We start from the raw sequence: 16,752 nt of genomic DNA on the forward strand, positions 1-16,752 counted from the left end.
TAGCCTGCAGCCTTCCTCGATAAATGGGCTCTTGAATTTTTTTTTCACTATTTATTGATTTTTTTCTGATGTTCAATGAAAGTTGTAAACCCGATTTAGGTCGCCAAAGGTAAAATATTATTAAGGTCCTTTGTATGTAATAGTACGGAACCGTGTCTAAAGTGACTTGCTATAATAGAATTAGTGTCACCTCCCACACGATATGTGTCAATCAGAACGTTGCAGACATAAGTAATCATTTATATTAGGAGCTGCCATTCATATTATTATGATTGTTTATTTTGATAATTATTGTATATGTTAGTTAACTATTAGTGGATAAATATGATTTATAGATCTTAGGATATATTTATCCACTCAATCATATTTATATACTATTGGGAGATTCTTTATGTTTCTCTTCTCTAACATTACATGGCTACCACGAAAACTTGCTAAATAAAGCGTAAATTGTGAGTCTATTGACAAAAACCACATCAAAATCCGTTTAACAATTTTTGTGTTTACCGCAAATGCACAGACAAACTAAGAGAGGGACTTTGTTTCATATCTTGTGGTGAAACACATATAACTTCGTAAAGTTATTGTTGGAACCTGCCACAACAGGTGAATGTTTAGACCTCTCAGCTATCACCACTATAGAATAAATAAATAACCAAATCAAATATAAACGCGTCCAGAAATATGTTGTACTTTCATTTATAAATGAGATTAAGAGGTTTACACGTGAAAGTGAATTTAAATATTTTATTGTTAACGCTAAAAGTTTTTAATGTAATTTTACGATGACGATAAATATTGACAGTGTATAAACTTGCACTGACATCATAAAGTACGAAGGAACTGGTTATTTGGTTTTATATGAAAGCTCTTGCCCGCGACTCCTTCCGCCTGGATTATCGTTATATGACATATCAAATCTCGCTTAGTTTCCGTTGGATAGCCGAGTTATAAAATGTCCTAGGTCTTTTCTTGAGTGTCAAACTGTCTTTGTATAAAATTTCATCCAAATCGGTTCAGTGGTTCAAGCATAAAGAAAAGGCAGAAAAAGGCGAATTTATTCATTACCATATACCGGACACATTACCAAACTGTAGGAGTTTGATTTGTAGATATTGAAAATACTACATATTCAAAAATGAATGAGAAAGGACCAATAGTACTTTGTCCGATCGGGGAATGAAACCCTAAACCTTATCATATCCTTTGTCAACCCAAAAAAACACCACACCATCCAAAATCAACACAATATTTTATTAACAACAGCTCAACAAAAAACTGTGAAAACCAAACTCAATAAAAAATTAACCCAAATGAGTGAAAATAAATACAAATATGGCGAACGGTAGCGGTAACACTCCGCAAATCATCACTGAACTGGAAACTGTGGACTTAGGGGACAGTGTTAGCAATGTGACGGATAATGGGGACTTAGGGGGCGGTTTAGGGGGCGGTTTAGGGGGTAGTTTAGGGGGTGGTTTAGGGGGCGGTTTAGGGGGCGGTTTAGGGGGCGGTTTAGGGGGCGGTTTAGGGGTGCCTAGGACAGGGCACAGGCTGTCTATTATGGAGGTGGAATGTGCTAAGGAGAGGACGCGGTTGGCGTTGCTGAAGCAGTGTTCTGCTATTTTCAAGCAAGGAGATGGGAGGTACACGAAGGAGACTTTGCATCGGACTTTTCAGGATCAGGTAAGTGGAGTAACTGTGTTATTTTTGTATTTGTGTGTTTAGGTTATGTCGTTGTTCATGTGTTTTTCGTGATGGATTTATCTTCATGTTTAAGACAGCAACTATACGTGTCATAAGACGAAAAAAATCGAACATAGATCCTCCTTATTTTTGAAGTTGGTTAAAAATTATCGTAAATTCATACTTATGTTAGATAATTGAAGTGACAGTACGTATCGAGTTAAAAAAAAAATATGCAAAAAATCCGAATTTAAATTGGTTATTTTCTTTCTATCTGAAAAACAGCATACTTTGGTTATAATACAATTTAGGTAGGCGTCTAATACCTTCCGCCAGGATTTTGTTTTTTTTTATAAGAAATGTCCTTGCTGCTAGTTGAATTTCTCTCATCAATTGCACAGTCATTAAGCTTTCCGGTTTGGTCAATTTTTATATTATTAATTTCTTTAGCTAGCTAGCTAACAAAAAAGTAAAATCAATAATCCTCGTGAGATCGCAGTAAAAATGGAGAACTCAATAATTGAGCGGAGGTATCGCTCGAGTGGAATTAACCTTTATGTTAGTACTTTAACTTTATGTAACGCGTTAATACTTGCTCAATAACAAGTGTTGCCACACAAAACTGATGCCTACAGAAGTAACGCAATGTTATAATAGGGTAGCGAAGAAAACTTTACGCCCAAAAATTTAAAACGGACAAGATAAAATATGTTTTACGAAAGTTTCCGTTACAACGTTATTAAGGCTTTGAATAATAATCAAAATTCGTTTCACCAAAAAGTAGATTACCAGGTGATACATAGTATAGTAATAACAGCAAAAATGCTATCTAAAATAACACTCGGGCCCATTTGTTTATAAACGTATCTAGTCTATCTTAGATTTATGTCTGGTTTCAATACTTTTAAATAGCTATCTGAAAGAAAATTCCATATGATAAGTTTATCAGATGAAATTTTGACAGTTGTTTTCACAAATTTGTTGTTACTTTAATTTGCAGATGGGTTAAAAATAAACTGTGGAACTGGCCTTTAACCTATAACACTATCAGGTTTATTCAATCTGACATATTTTCATCGTTCGCTGATAGATGCTATCTGAGTTTTGGTGAAATTAAACTTCTGTTTTTGTTACTTTGTGGTATAAAATCTTACAAAACAGCACTAACACTTAACGGTATCAACACGAACACACGGGTGCCTCTGTGCCAATGTTGTTCACATCTCACTGTAATGGCCGCTCGATGACTCGGTGACGACACTGCATAATATTAATAATATAAAGTTTCCGGGTTCAAAACCAGATGTTTGGGTTTTTCTTAAAACGATTATTGTGCCAGCTGTTGAAATGTTAACGATCAAATAGAGGAAAAGGTTTTGTCCGCGGATTTGCTTGTATGGATTTTGTATTTTAATTTTATGAGTGTATCGTCCCACTGCTGGACAAATGATTCCCCTATAGTTTCCCAACGTAGCTTGACTCCGGCGGTTTGATTTCAGTCTGGGTTGACTTGGATTATAATTTATGATAAATTGTCGAAATACCTTTAAATTCAATCAACTCAGTAGTTTACTCTTGAAATGATTATAATAAGAATCTCTATCGATGCGATATTCTATTTTTTGGCATTGTGATAGATTTTTTAAATATTAACTCAAAATAAAAAGCTTCATAAAGTACACTATCCCTAAAAATATCCTAAATTAAATAAATATACCTTAAATCCCGAAAATTTTAAGTTAGAATATTACGCAACAACATACAATATTGCGGGCAGAAGTGTAACAAAATAACCTACTTATTTGACCTTCAAGCTACACCGCTCGAGGTCCAATCGTTATACTAATTAAATCCTCGTTAAGATCCCCAATAATGTTCGCATTTCGCACGCACGATCACCTCTGGCGATTTGAAAGCTCGCCGGAGGATCTATTGTATGGCCATAGAAACTGCTATATTAGTTTAATCGTTTTATTGTGTGGCCATAGAAACAACGCTGTAATTTTAATCCATACTTAATATTATAAATGCGAAAGTAATTCTGTCTGTCTGTTACTGAATCACGCCTAAACTACTGAACCAATTTGCATGAAATTTGGTATGGAGATATTTCGATACCCGAGAAAGGACATAGGCTACTTTTTACCCTGGGAAAATGACGCATTCCCATGTGAAAATTCAGGTGGCGGACGCAGTCGCGAGTAAAAGCTAGTCGTCTATATGACAAAGGTGGAGGTCATAGGTAGTGTACTTGTGTAGGTTCGATTCCCATGATGAACTATTTGCTAATCCATTGTAAGTTATTCAGGTCTGATAGTACGATGAGGGAAACATTTAGTTAGGAGGATGAAGATGATTTTTTGCAGTGGATTACTTTACCAGTCGTTTGTATCAGCCATAATTCATACATACATAATATCCCGTCTTTACCCTATAGGAATAGTCAGAGACCAAAGGACGTCACTGGTTACGATCCCTACAATCTGGGGTCTATGGGAAAATATGGGTACACTCGGCCAATTATATCCACTTTTGCAAATAAATGATTTGATTTTGATGGATAAAAATATCAGAAAATAATTTCCTAACCTAAAAATGAGCATAGAATAAGTTTATAAATGAGTAGAATTTAAATCAATTTAAATATATTAGAATTAATTTAAATGTGTTTCTATGTGCCAGTTGAAATTGACCACTTAATAGCTTTATCTTTGACCCGCTCTTTTTGTAGCCCTACATTAATTACAAAACACATATAACACAGATGTGTTACATTCATAAGAAACACTTAATTACATATCGTACTAGTTTCTTTACAATTTTGTACTTTGAGCACAGCAAATATAAGGAAAAATATTATATAACAAGCAAAATAAGGCGTATTTTCGATTGAATATATAACAATGTAATAGAACTACAGTATAATAACTAATACTAATAACTACAAAATTACGTGATAGACACTTAATTTATCCGTTAGATTTTTAACCTTATGTTTTTGTAATAAGGTTGTATGGTTGTTCAACGTAGAGTTCCATACCCAAACGGTTAAAACGTCTAAAAAGTCGTATAAAAGTCTCTGTAATAGGTTTTTATTACTGGGACTTCGATATCTGTCTATCACCAAGCTGTATCACATTAACCGTTGTAGTAGGACAATTGAAATTTTCTCAGATGATGTATTTTTGTTGCTGCTACAAAAAACATAATAAAAAAAGGGTTTTCTTTTCTCATATCTGCATTTTATTGATAACAGCTACAGGTAGCGCATATACGTATTTGTAAGTATAAAACTTTGAATGTTACGGAACCTTAAGTGCACAAAACTGACTTTAAATTAGCTAGATTTGTTTTATTGAAGCTACGAATAAATTCATATATGTTGTGTTAATTATATTTCTAGTGTTTACATTACTAATGAATAAAGAATGTAGCAATAATCAATGTCAATCAATGCAGTTAGATTTTATTCGTTCTCGTACAGTAATAATCATTAACCTTCGCAATTAAAAGGTCGTAAGTTCATACTTGTTAGCTCACAAGTTGTATCTTTTAGAACTAATGAATACACGAGCGGAATCAATGTTATAAAGGTAATAAAGGTTTATTGTTTTTAGATGTTACAATATTTTGAAATTTAAATGTCTTTTTACGACTTTTGTTTTGATGCGGGCGTGTAAATAGTGAGGATTATTTTTAATGCAAAAATTGGTTTATGAATTAAAATTAGTAGCTTAAAGAAAAGGGTTGTTACATGGCCTTAATAAAAGGAGTTTTAAACTTATCTTTTCATTCCATTGTCTCTTAATTTTTTGTTATTTTGAAACTTTTAGAGACAAAATAAAAGTATGGTTGAGTAATAAGTATATAAATAAGTCTAAATTATAAATGTACAAAATTTTTTACCTATGGGAAAAAGGCGTGATTTTATGTATGTTTGTATTTTCATCCATTTTTTAAATAGCAACTTTTCAGCTATCAAGCAGACCTTTTCCAAACGCTACCAAAATTCGATCTCCAGACTTTTCACTGATCAAAAATATGGCCAACTAGCTGACTCGCGCAATTTCACTTGCGTCACATAAGAGAGAATGGGTCAAAATTTTCCCCGTTTTTGTTACATTTTTTATTGCTGCTCTGCTCCTATTGTTCGTAGCGTAATGATATATAGCCAATAGCCTTCCTCGATAAATGGACTATCTAACACTGAAATAATTTTTCAAATCGGACCAGTAGTTGCTGAGATTAGCGCATTCAAACAAACAAACAAACAAACAAACTCTTCAGCTTTATAATATTAGTATAGATTAGTATAGATTTAACATTGAAATATTCCTACCCACTATCCAGACGTTACCTGCAAGTAACTTACAACAAGGCTCACCGTAGTAAATAGTCCTCAAAATAGAGCTAAGTCCTAGACTGGTCTAGGCACGAAATAAATCCAAACTGTATGTGTTGGAATGTGAGTTAGTACCGCGCCATATGTGAGCGAACGCCTTGCATTATAGTGGAAGGGTGACCATGTTTTACAGCAATATTTGACCAGGATGAAAATTTGTATGTTACTTTTATACTTCGGTATTCCAGCAATATTGGGTACTTGACTGGGTTAACGACAAATTTATTAGAATTGTACCCGCAAAGGTTCATCTAAAATGCTTATGCTATTTTTTTTTTCATTAATAATGTTGAATTGTAATTATTACACATTGAAATACTTTATTAGGTGCTCATTTGATTTCAACGAAGATACGGTGTCGTGACGTCATTACACTATATTTCTTTACTAACATGTGTTTTTACATTTCATAATGAGTAGCTGATTTGACTGGTAAACCCAATTTAATCATTAAATCGTGTAACCAATTTCCAAAGATAGTTAAAGCGATTCACGACGAGTCGTGAATCATAATCGACTCACGTTTTTTCATCAACCCGGAAACGTTGAAAATGATGCTGGGCACATCCTGAATGAATCAGCAATGGAAGTAATGTAGGTAATGTTCTTCTCCCAAAGATATTAGCAATAACAGCATTAACAGGATTTTGATTGGAACCTAATCCTTGCGTGGGAGCTACTTATAGTTACCCAGAATTTGCACATCACAGAAATAGCCTTCTCAAAAGCAAACTGTCAAAAACCAAATCCAATCCTACTTCCGACCACAAAACATACACAACCATAGCAAGCCACAAGCCAAATGGTCGATTAAACAAATTGAAAACAACCATCAAAATATTTGACCTTATGGTCACCCCAACACCTGGCCAGATAGATCATAGATCGATGCTAGATCATTAGGTGTCGTGATCGCGCGCGCATTCACCACGACTACTCCACCGCTGAAGAGAAACAAGGACAGACATATCACAGTTTGTACGTGCTAGAGTGAGATGGAGGATACGATTGAGCAGTCGTTCTTACAATGATGGATGGCTACAAAAATATTTGTTATAATTTATTTGATGTCATTATGGATGAGCACTTATCGTAATAAAGATTGTTAGTGTATGTTTGTGACGTGTAGTTTGATTTAGAAATGTGGGAAATTTATTGAAGCTAAACTAGCGGCTGGTATTTATATGTTATTCATGGATAAGTCAACTTTAGTTAATTTTTAACAAATCTCAGAATGTGTCAGAATTCAGATAAATAATCAAATCTATAATCTATCTTATATCAGTTTCCATTTATCGCCTAATAACTCTAAGCATATCATACTAGTATTTGGAATGTGAGTTTTGTTTGAAACGTTTTCATGACTAAACCCCTGTAAACCCGAAGTCAAACATTCGATACCTTTTTGATGCATGGGATGAGTTTTGTATATAATTACTAAGAATTGCTCTTGTGTCACGGGGGACTTTTATAAAATACACACAACGGACACAAAGTACAACCAGAGCCGAAACAATTATATGTGGATCGCACAAATAATTGTTCCGTGTGGGAATCGAACCCACACGCCCTGACGCATTGGTAGCGGCGTGGCGACCTAAACCACTGCGCCACGGAGGCAGTCAAACTTCTAGTTACAACTTCTACTCTTTAAAATACTCATCATCGACATGATTATATAGTCTTTTCCCTCACTGATCCTAAACTTATCCGTGATCGTATCTAGCAAAGATCTCGGTATAAATAAAATAAACTTAGAATATCTAAACAGTAGGTATGCGCTTATGCAGTCGTATCTAGGTTATCTGTTCGCAAATACTATTGGTCACTCACGTCGCAGTCACGCCCAATGACAGCCGATCGCAATTACTTACAGTTTTTATTACGGTTTACTGTGTTTATGAATAATTAGTTGTTTCTTATTTATGGTCACGAATGTTAAGGTTACGGATAATTCTGAAACTGTAACAAAGCAGCGGTGAGAATCAATCTCATACAAAATAGAGGCGTGGGTCACAAATGGTTTGGTAATTCCAAAGTTGGATAAAACTGATTCCACTATTATGATCCTCTGAACATTTCCAAGGTTTGAAAACCGGGCACGTTACCGATTCGCAGAAATTAAGATCGTGAAACTAAACGCACATTGAAGTCAAATAATAAATTTAGGTTAAATATTGACCCTTAAGAATTTAAAACTCTAAAAGTAAAGCTGGAGTAAGATTAGAGTTATTGGAAAAACTTAGAAAGAAAATTAAATGTTATTTTTCGAACGCGTTGATGTCTTTTGTACCGTACAATAATGTATATAAAAATAAAATTAGTTTTATGATTCATAATTAAATTATAGGTGTTCAGTCATATTTATTACCTTTATTTATAATTTTTCAAGTTTTGAAAGGTCTCTATCGCGCATTGAACTCAAGGCCGCATTGTTGGAAGAGACCCTTTTACTACCAGAGGGATAGCAATAATATGCGACATTTGATAGTAGTTTCAAAGTTCAGAGTTACGTCCGTTATTTGTTTGTTTGTAAAGCTTCCTCTACGACGTATTTAAAAAATATCTAAAAAGCAAAAAGTAGTGGTATTTAGTGCGAATGAGCTTAGTGCTAGTGCTAATTTCTCACTAATGCGTACCGACATATCACATTGTTGACTGTCATTATTCAGGCACTTAGTGTCACTGTACAAGGAATTATCAGAAGTTCAATAAAGATTTTGATTACGTTGTTTTAGTTTGTTATTTGAACGGATGGTGAATACAGGCCGCATCAGATCGGTCACACTGGAAAACGATGGGGGAGGCCTATGTTCAGCAGTGGGCGTCTCAGGGCTGAGATTATAATGATGATGATTGAAATGACCTCCTTAGTTCAAAACGTTTGCGTTGAGGCTTTTTTGCACATTATAATTATACTATCTGACCCGCGCAACTTCGCTTGCATCACATAAGATAGAATGGGTCAAAATTTTCCCCGTTTTAGAAATAATTTTTACTGGTACTCTGCTCCTATTAGTCGAAGCGTGATGATATATAGCCTACCCATTAGTTCCTGAGATTAGCGCGTTTAAACAAACAAACAATCAAACAAACAAACTCTTCAGCTTAATAATATTAGTATAGATTATTACAATGGTTTAAGAGTATATCTTATTGCTATTTCACATTTTTATAATCTTGCCTATACGTTTAAATAAAACAGATATCTACTTACAAAAAAATATTTGTGACAACTGTTGTTATTGAACTGTGACCAATTTTACCTTCTGCACATTTACCTATACTATGGTCAAAGAGTGATTTTGTGTTAAAATTCTCTTGTTACTCTAAACCTTATTCCTTTGTAATAAGAGCTACAATTCCACCACGATGACAGTACAGATCGTAATCGATAATCCCAAGAGTTTTCTTTTTATACAAACACCATCTATGGCACAGAGTAATGTTCGTTCTAGAGGCTGCGTTGTTTTTCTGAGAAAAAAATGTGTTTTTAAACTTTTATATATTCTGTTGAAGGAATGAAGACTTCCACGTTTAATAGTCAATAAGTGAAATACTTATTGACTATTAAACGTGGAATTTGTATCACTAACGATGAGTGAGGCTAAGAAAGTCTAATATAAAAATAAAAGTAACATCATTTATGGTATAGCATTAATAAAGTGTCTGAACGCATAGGTACTTAAAGTCGTCCTGCTAATTTTGGCAATAGCTGTTCAATTCATTAATACTGTTTTTTTTTAAGTAAATATAACTAAATAATAATCATAATAGGTACGAAAGAGAACCATCCAAAGATCAATTAACAGTTTTACGTACTTCCAAAAGTGTAAAAGTCTTGAACCGACCATCCTTTTTTCACTAAGAAATGCTCGAAAATCACACCAGGAAATCAAACCCAAGACTTCTACACATTACTTAACAGTACCATTTTTTGAGTACATTTTTTTCCACCTTTAGTCAAGCTTCAAGCCGCCCGAAAGGCTCAGGCAGCCGTGTGGGCCGGCGGATTATGCGGTTTGCCTTCGTCATTTTTTTCTAGCTTTCCAACGGTATTGACAACCCGCACGGCTTGTGTCGGGGGCATTGCCGCCGGCCTGTTAGTAGCACCCAACCCGCACTTGGCCAGCGCAGTAGACTCATGGCCTAACCCCTCCGCCTCGTTTAAGAGGAGACCCTTGCACTGCAGTGGGACAGTAATGGGTAAAAAAAATTGTGTAGCAGCCATTACATTGATCACTACATCATAAGAGCTGATATTACTTACAAACATAAAAACTAATGAACTATGAAATTCCTAACGCACCGTTTACCTCACAGATCGTTAACTGGTGAGAGCTCAGTTCTTGTGAGTGCTCAGTGCTAGCGAGTGCTAGTGCATGTGCATGTGCATGTGAGTGCTAGCGATTGTATGAGTGCTAGAGCAAGCTAGTGTATAAAAGTGCATGTGAGTGCATGTAAGTGCCTAGTGTTGCCTAAGTTGCCCAGCGAGTGCGTGTGAGTGCGTAGTGTTAGCGAGTGCATGTGAGTGCTTAGTGCAAGTGAGTGCGTTTGAGTGCTAGCGATTGTATGTGAGTGCCTAGTGTTAGTGAGTGCGTGTGAGTGCTTAGTGCTCAGAGTATGCGAGTGTATGAAAGTGCTTAGAGCATGTGAGTGCTTAGTGCAAGTGAGTGCATGTGAGTGCTAGCGATTTTATGTGAGCGCCTAGTGTTAGCGAGTGCGTGTGAGTGCTTAGTGCATGTGAGTGCATGTGTGTGTGAGTGCTTAGTGCTAGTGCTAGCGAGTGCATGTGAGTGCTTGGTCTCGTAATAGCGGTTGTAATGAGGAGTATCAGTAATTCGGTCGCGATGAAGATATTCATTAGTCCATGTTTGTGCGCTACTCTGTGTGTTGCACACGTGACTCGCGTTCTAATGCGCCGACCACTGGTACAGGGCTGCGAGTGTGAGCTTTTAGTATTTATATTTTACTTTACATAAGTCTTCTGGTAAAATACGGATTATATTATGTCCACCTACTGATTAAACTTAGATTATCAAGGTTATTTTAGTTTCATTAAACAGGTCATACTTTTAAAAATGGGGTAATTTTTTATTGCGGATTAGTTGAAAAATCATCGGGAAATTTCAAATAATGCATGTGCAAGGTCCTAATAATGTAGGTCTCTAAAATCCAAAAAGCAAATTACTGAATTATATTTAGCGGAAAAACCTAATGCGATAATTTAATTTAATATGGGGATCGAGCTTCTCGTAAGACTACTTATGACTACGTTATGATATCACTAACATGAACTTTACTGAAGGTTTAATACAAAAGTTCGTCAACCCTATATCAGTATAGTCGTGCGACGCGTCGCGCGTTCTGCAGCGCACACCTCTACGACTTTTTTGTAGCAAATCGACATTCCCTGTGTCTAACAGGAAACTATAATTAGTGCCTTTTTAGACGAGCGACAAAAAATCGCAAGACTTTTGTATATGGTCGCGTAATTGGCATCCATTTTAAAAAGTTGTCGGCACCCGTGGCATGTGTGACACTTGGAACCGAGTGGGTGGTGGGTTCGGTGCTCGGGTATGTTAAACGTATGGGTGTGTATGAATTAATGAGGATTGAAAGCGAGTTTGTATTGTTAGGTGTCGGGAACTGGAGCAGAGATAGTTTTTATTGAAGCTGGTAATAGACTTGTCGTATTATGGAGAATTGCTGTCGGATGGAATTTAAATATCGGGTTATTTGGTTCTAAAAACGGATTACGATATTATATACCGTAGAATGCTAGAGAAATCTTTGACTGAGTTTCGGTTGTTTATCTAAACGTCTATATAAATGTCGGACCATTGTACAACTGATCACTACGATGATACTAATTAAATCAAGCCTTTAATTGGTTTGAAATTTATCTCACAGATACGCAAAGAAATCAGTGAGTACAAACTTGGGACCTATTTTGTTAGCCACACATATTCGATTCGGCACGCTCGGTTCGGCAATATTTATCAAACAACAAAACCGACTCGGCTAACTTGTTCTGTGGCTTGTGGCGATCGGGTTCATCTACACATATTTAGTTTTTCCGCCCGTCTAGGCCAATTAATATTGAGCCGAATGTGTGTGTAATAAGCCTAAGTTCCGATGACAATAAAAATAATCTCAAACGTAATGATATAACTGTAATACAAGGTTGACAACAAACCACAGAATGCCGTTGCATCAGGAAGGCAACCTTATTTATTTTTCCATTTGTTTTAATTATGGTTTTTTGTAGTCGTCTAATGAGTAAAGCTCAGACGTCCAGCTGTGAGGCATGTTGACGATACGAACTGTAAAAACGAAGATTAATTACTATTTCTTTGATGTTTCAGTGATAGTTTATCAGTATAGTAGTGTATTCGCCTCCCATAGGAGGTTGCGGGTTCAAATTCTTGTATAATTAATTTCGCCAAGCATTTTTTTTATTTATTACACTGTAATTTACATTCATATGCTGTTATACTAAACTAATTTACAAAAAGGAAAATATTAACAATTATAAAAAACACATAAAAAGAAATTAATAAATTAATTTCGCTAAACAGTATTTTTGTTAGAAATAAGTTAATGTTAGCTTCTTAGCTTCGTTATAAGCTCACTCTACCAAATTCCATCAAAATAGGTGTAATATTTTATATGCAACAAACAGCCACATAGAGTTACTATCCTATGTACATAATATTATAATCAGTAAAAAAACCGTGACAACTTTTTACAAGTATTTTTTAATATTACACGACAATGCAGTAGCCAAAAGAACAATATAAACTCCGCGCAGTGGTCGAGTATGTCATCGAGAGACATGAAAGCGATCGATCACATCGGTTATCGAGTGATATAATTATCTACCGGCAGTCACGAGGTGATGGATCGAATGTCCACCTAGCATGTTTCAATGAATGACTGTTGATTGTTTTGTAGTTGAATCTTTTAAGAATATAATACTAAGAATCAGCTCTCAGAAGGCAAATGACTCAATTTTAATGCAAGGAGTTAGTTTTCAGGTCAAACTACGCTTCGAGGTCGGTCAGTGGATGGGTGACCATTTTACATACCAAGTTCCTGTGTGATTCGGAAGGCACCGAGGGGTATCGCGTTGTAACTGGGTTGTGGAGGCCCGATAGGCAGTCGGTCCATGTAAAAATACTGGCGCTCAGCTGCATCCACTGTTCTTGAAGCCGATACCAACATAGTTGGAAGAACGCTAGGCTGCTAATCATTGCTAAGCCAGGACGTCCTTTCCGATTGATGAAGGGGTTAGGCCTTTAAGCTGGCTAAGTTCAGACTGGAGATTCATAAAAAAGGAATACTCCTAAAAAGTAGTTACTCTATACTTGACCCTAGGTTTTTAAACATTTTCATGTTAAACTTCATAAATAAATAATAAATAAATAAATATAGTGGGACAATTCACACACGGTCATTTGATTCCAAACTAAGCAGAGCTTGTACTATGGTAACCAAATAACTGATAAACATACTTATATACTTCTAAATACATACATATATAGATAAATTCACAACCAGGTTCAGAACATATACTCGTGCTCATCACACAAAGATATGTCCCGGGTGGGATTCGAACCCACCACACGCGGCGCTACGGTTGTCGCGGCGAGGTGACCGCTTAAACCACTGCGCCAAACGTGCATAAAAATCTGCTAAGCGATTTAGCTGTGGAACTACGACAGACGGTTCTGTTCATTGAAATATGAATGCATTACTGATACTTCCTGTCCTGTGCAATACAAAAACAAAAAAGTAGGAACATTAATTGACAATTACATTTTTTACAAAATTTAAATTCGAAGAACAAAAGCAATAACTCAAACCCTTTACAAGTCTTCATCAAGTCCATAACACTATAAAGGGTGCATATTTCTTTGAAATAATAAAGCCTGTTTAATGAGAGCACTTTTGAGCTATTAAAATACATTAGCTTACCATTTAGAGCGCATGTTAATGGGTAGTAATGTGCAATGTTCTGGTACAAAGCATTTATGGAGCCGTGCCTCGATTGGTCAGTTTTTGTCAAGGAATAGATAATTATGCCTATGTTATGCCGATGAGATGCGAGATTGAATGCACATTACAATATTTTATACATATGGCGAGTTCTTGTGCATCTCTGTTGACAACTATTTTATAGCCACAAACATACATTGACATACTATGTTCATCAGTAAAGTTGACAACGCTTTCTGGTCTTATCTATACTAATATTATAAAGTTTAAGAGTTTGTTTGTTTGTTTGAACGCGCTAATCTCAAAAAACTACAGGTCCGATTTGAAAAATTCTTTCAGTCTAAGATATTCCATTTATCGAGGAAGGCTATAGGCTATATATCATCACGCCACAACCAATAGTGTACCAGTAAAAATTTTTACAAAAACGGGGAAAATTAAACGTATACAATTTGTCAATCTCCAAACTTTAACACTTGATAACAAGTTGGCTTTCCCAAACATTTTTCTAACGCATACTCAAAACATAATGAGATATAATGTCCACAGAGTGAAACAGGGCATAAATAATGGAGTGTCAGTCACTCGAGCTTGTTCAGTGGCCGGTAGCTCAGCGTGCAGTAGCTCTGACAAGTGTCACCGGTAGTACGCAGGTTTGACTCCACGCGACACTGATATTATCTTAACTTACCGTTTTATGTGGCCGTTTTCTATAAACTATCGTCATTAAAAAGTAGATAAAAATGTACAAAGTTACTTCACTGATAAATTATCTTATTTTTGTTTATGGTAATTTTTATGAGTGATCGTCGTTGAAAATATTGATGCAGATCGATTTTTGTTAATAAATAAAACAATTAATCTTTTTTTATGTTCCAATGCTAGATAAAGGGTTCAGGATGCAATGAAATTGAGGGGTCAGACCTTAATTTTATTAAGAAAAGTAAATGTTTAGCCAGCGTGGTGGCCTTGCAGCCTCGTTTGGGGAAGAGACCCTTGCCCTGCAGTGGGACAGTTATGGGTTTAAAAAAAATGTTTAGGATTTAGACCTAAGATTAAGATGAAAAGAAACAGTATTGAATGCCTTAAAGCTATCCAATTTTTTTTGTATGATCTGGGAATAGAACCCGATCCCCCTACTCAGCAGCACGGCTGAGCAGTATATGCGAACCTATCAACAAGCTCATTACTTGTTAAAAGGTATTTCGTAACGGAAAAGTAATTAGTATTACACCATAGAAACCTTCGCACAAGTGCTATAAATTAACGAATTTGATAAAAGCTATAAATATGACTCGTTTTGTACGAGACAGACCGCACCTTAAAATATACAACTAAGTGGTAATTATAGAGTTTAATATTTATATTTAGAGTTAAAATAACAAAATTGAAGTTTTCTACGCCTGATTAAAGTAATCGCTGTCGCCTGTGACGCTAACAAGCCGCCCGGAGGTCGTGAGTTTGATTTCCACGCAAAACAAAAATATTTTTGAGATGCAAAATTACGTTCGTGATTTCTACTTTTGTAGTGTCCGTCTCGATAGAGTATGAAATAAATCTCGAAGAAAACACTTTAAATAGTCACATACATACATAATATCACGCCTTTAACGCCCACATGGGTCGGCAGAGACCAAATAACTTGGTACGATCCCTACAAACTTCTCTTTTCCCATTCAAATCCATACACCTTGTCATACAGGATCGCCGGTTACGAGTACTACGCACCTTTTGTAAGACATCACCGATATGATCACACGTGGTCAGTCATCTTTAATTACATGGAACTAACTAAAATTCATGTTAGATAATTATTAGCTTTCAAACAAGCACGTCAACACATTGATTGATTAATTGACCTGCTCAAATTCTCCTTACATTTATCTTAACTTTAGTTACATTTGTGTTTTGTGTGTTTTCATGTCATTGTGTATTAAAACGTTTGTGTCCTGCAGCTACAAACTTTGTACCTATCAGTATATGCAAATAATTTAAACACACTTAATTAAAGCATATGTTTTTAAAATTATTGCTGTCAACAAAATACCGTGATTGACATTATGAAGAGGCTTTTAAAAAGTAATTTATTATTTTGTTTTTAGTTATTTGTAATATTTTAAATGTTTGACCTATTTTAGTTGAGTTAGGCCTTGAGTAGAATTTTAATTACTTAAATTTTAAAAATAAGAAGGTTATATTTTTACGCTAAACCCGGTACGACAGATATTATTTTGTATTTTGCATAATCATTGCATATAAAATAACTAATAAAATAAAAACATTACTCAACCTTGTTTCAATTAAAACAAAACTAAGAAAAGAACTAAAATAAAAAACCCTACACTTTCTGTTACGCCTAACGTATTAGCGGTATTAGTTAAAATCGTCTCACAATCTTCTGATAGTCACGATATAATCGTATGTGTGTCAAGCTTCACTTGTCAAACATTACACCTACGTCACTCGCATGACATTGATGCTAACATTCTATTAAGAGCTCTATACATTAGAGAACGAACAACATTTTTCGTACGTAGTTCTAATCGTCAAATAGATGCTAAAGGTAACATTCGGTTCTTAGCGACCGCGACGCGCGACCGCGACGCGCGACCGCGACCCGCGACCGCGACCGGGTCGCGCGACCCACTGCTTAGTATGGATTT

The 16,752-nt window shown here is 35.5% G+C and overlaps 2 protein-coding genes across 3 annotated transcripts in view; one reads left to right on the top strand and one right to left on the bottom strand.

Moving 5' to 3' along the window:
* The window catches only part of LOC142983137 (doublesex- and mab-3-related transcription factor A2-like), a 109,940-nt gene that overhangs the window by 65,579 nt on the left and 27,609 nt on the right, over nucleotides 1-16,752 (bottom strand). The window lies entirely within an intron of this gene.
* Nox (NADPH oxidase) overlaps nucleotides 1,506-16,752 on the top strand; it is a 56,266-nt gene continuing 41,019 nt past the window's right edge. The window contains exon 1 of the mRNA XM_076129998.1: nucleotides 1,506-1,686. Within this exon, the coding sequence (XP_075986113.1) occupies nucleotides 1,564-1,686 (123 nt within the window). The 5' untranslated portion in view covers nucleotides 1,506-1,563. The remainder of the gene's footprint in view (nucleotides 1,687-16,752) is intronic.

The sequence above is a fragment of the Anticarsia gemmatalis genome, chromosome 23 (genome assembly GCF_050436995.1).
Source record: "Anticarsia gemmatalis isolate Benzon Research Colony breed Stoneville strain chromosome 23, ilAntGemm2 primary, whole genome shotgun sequence".
Lineage (NCBI taxonomy): Eukaryota > Metazoa > Arthropoda > Insecta > Lepidoptera > Erebidae > Anticarsia > Anticarsia gemmatalis.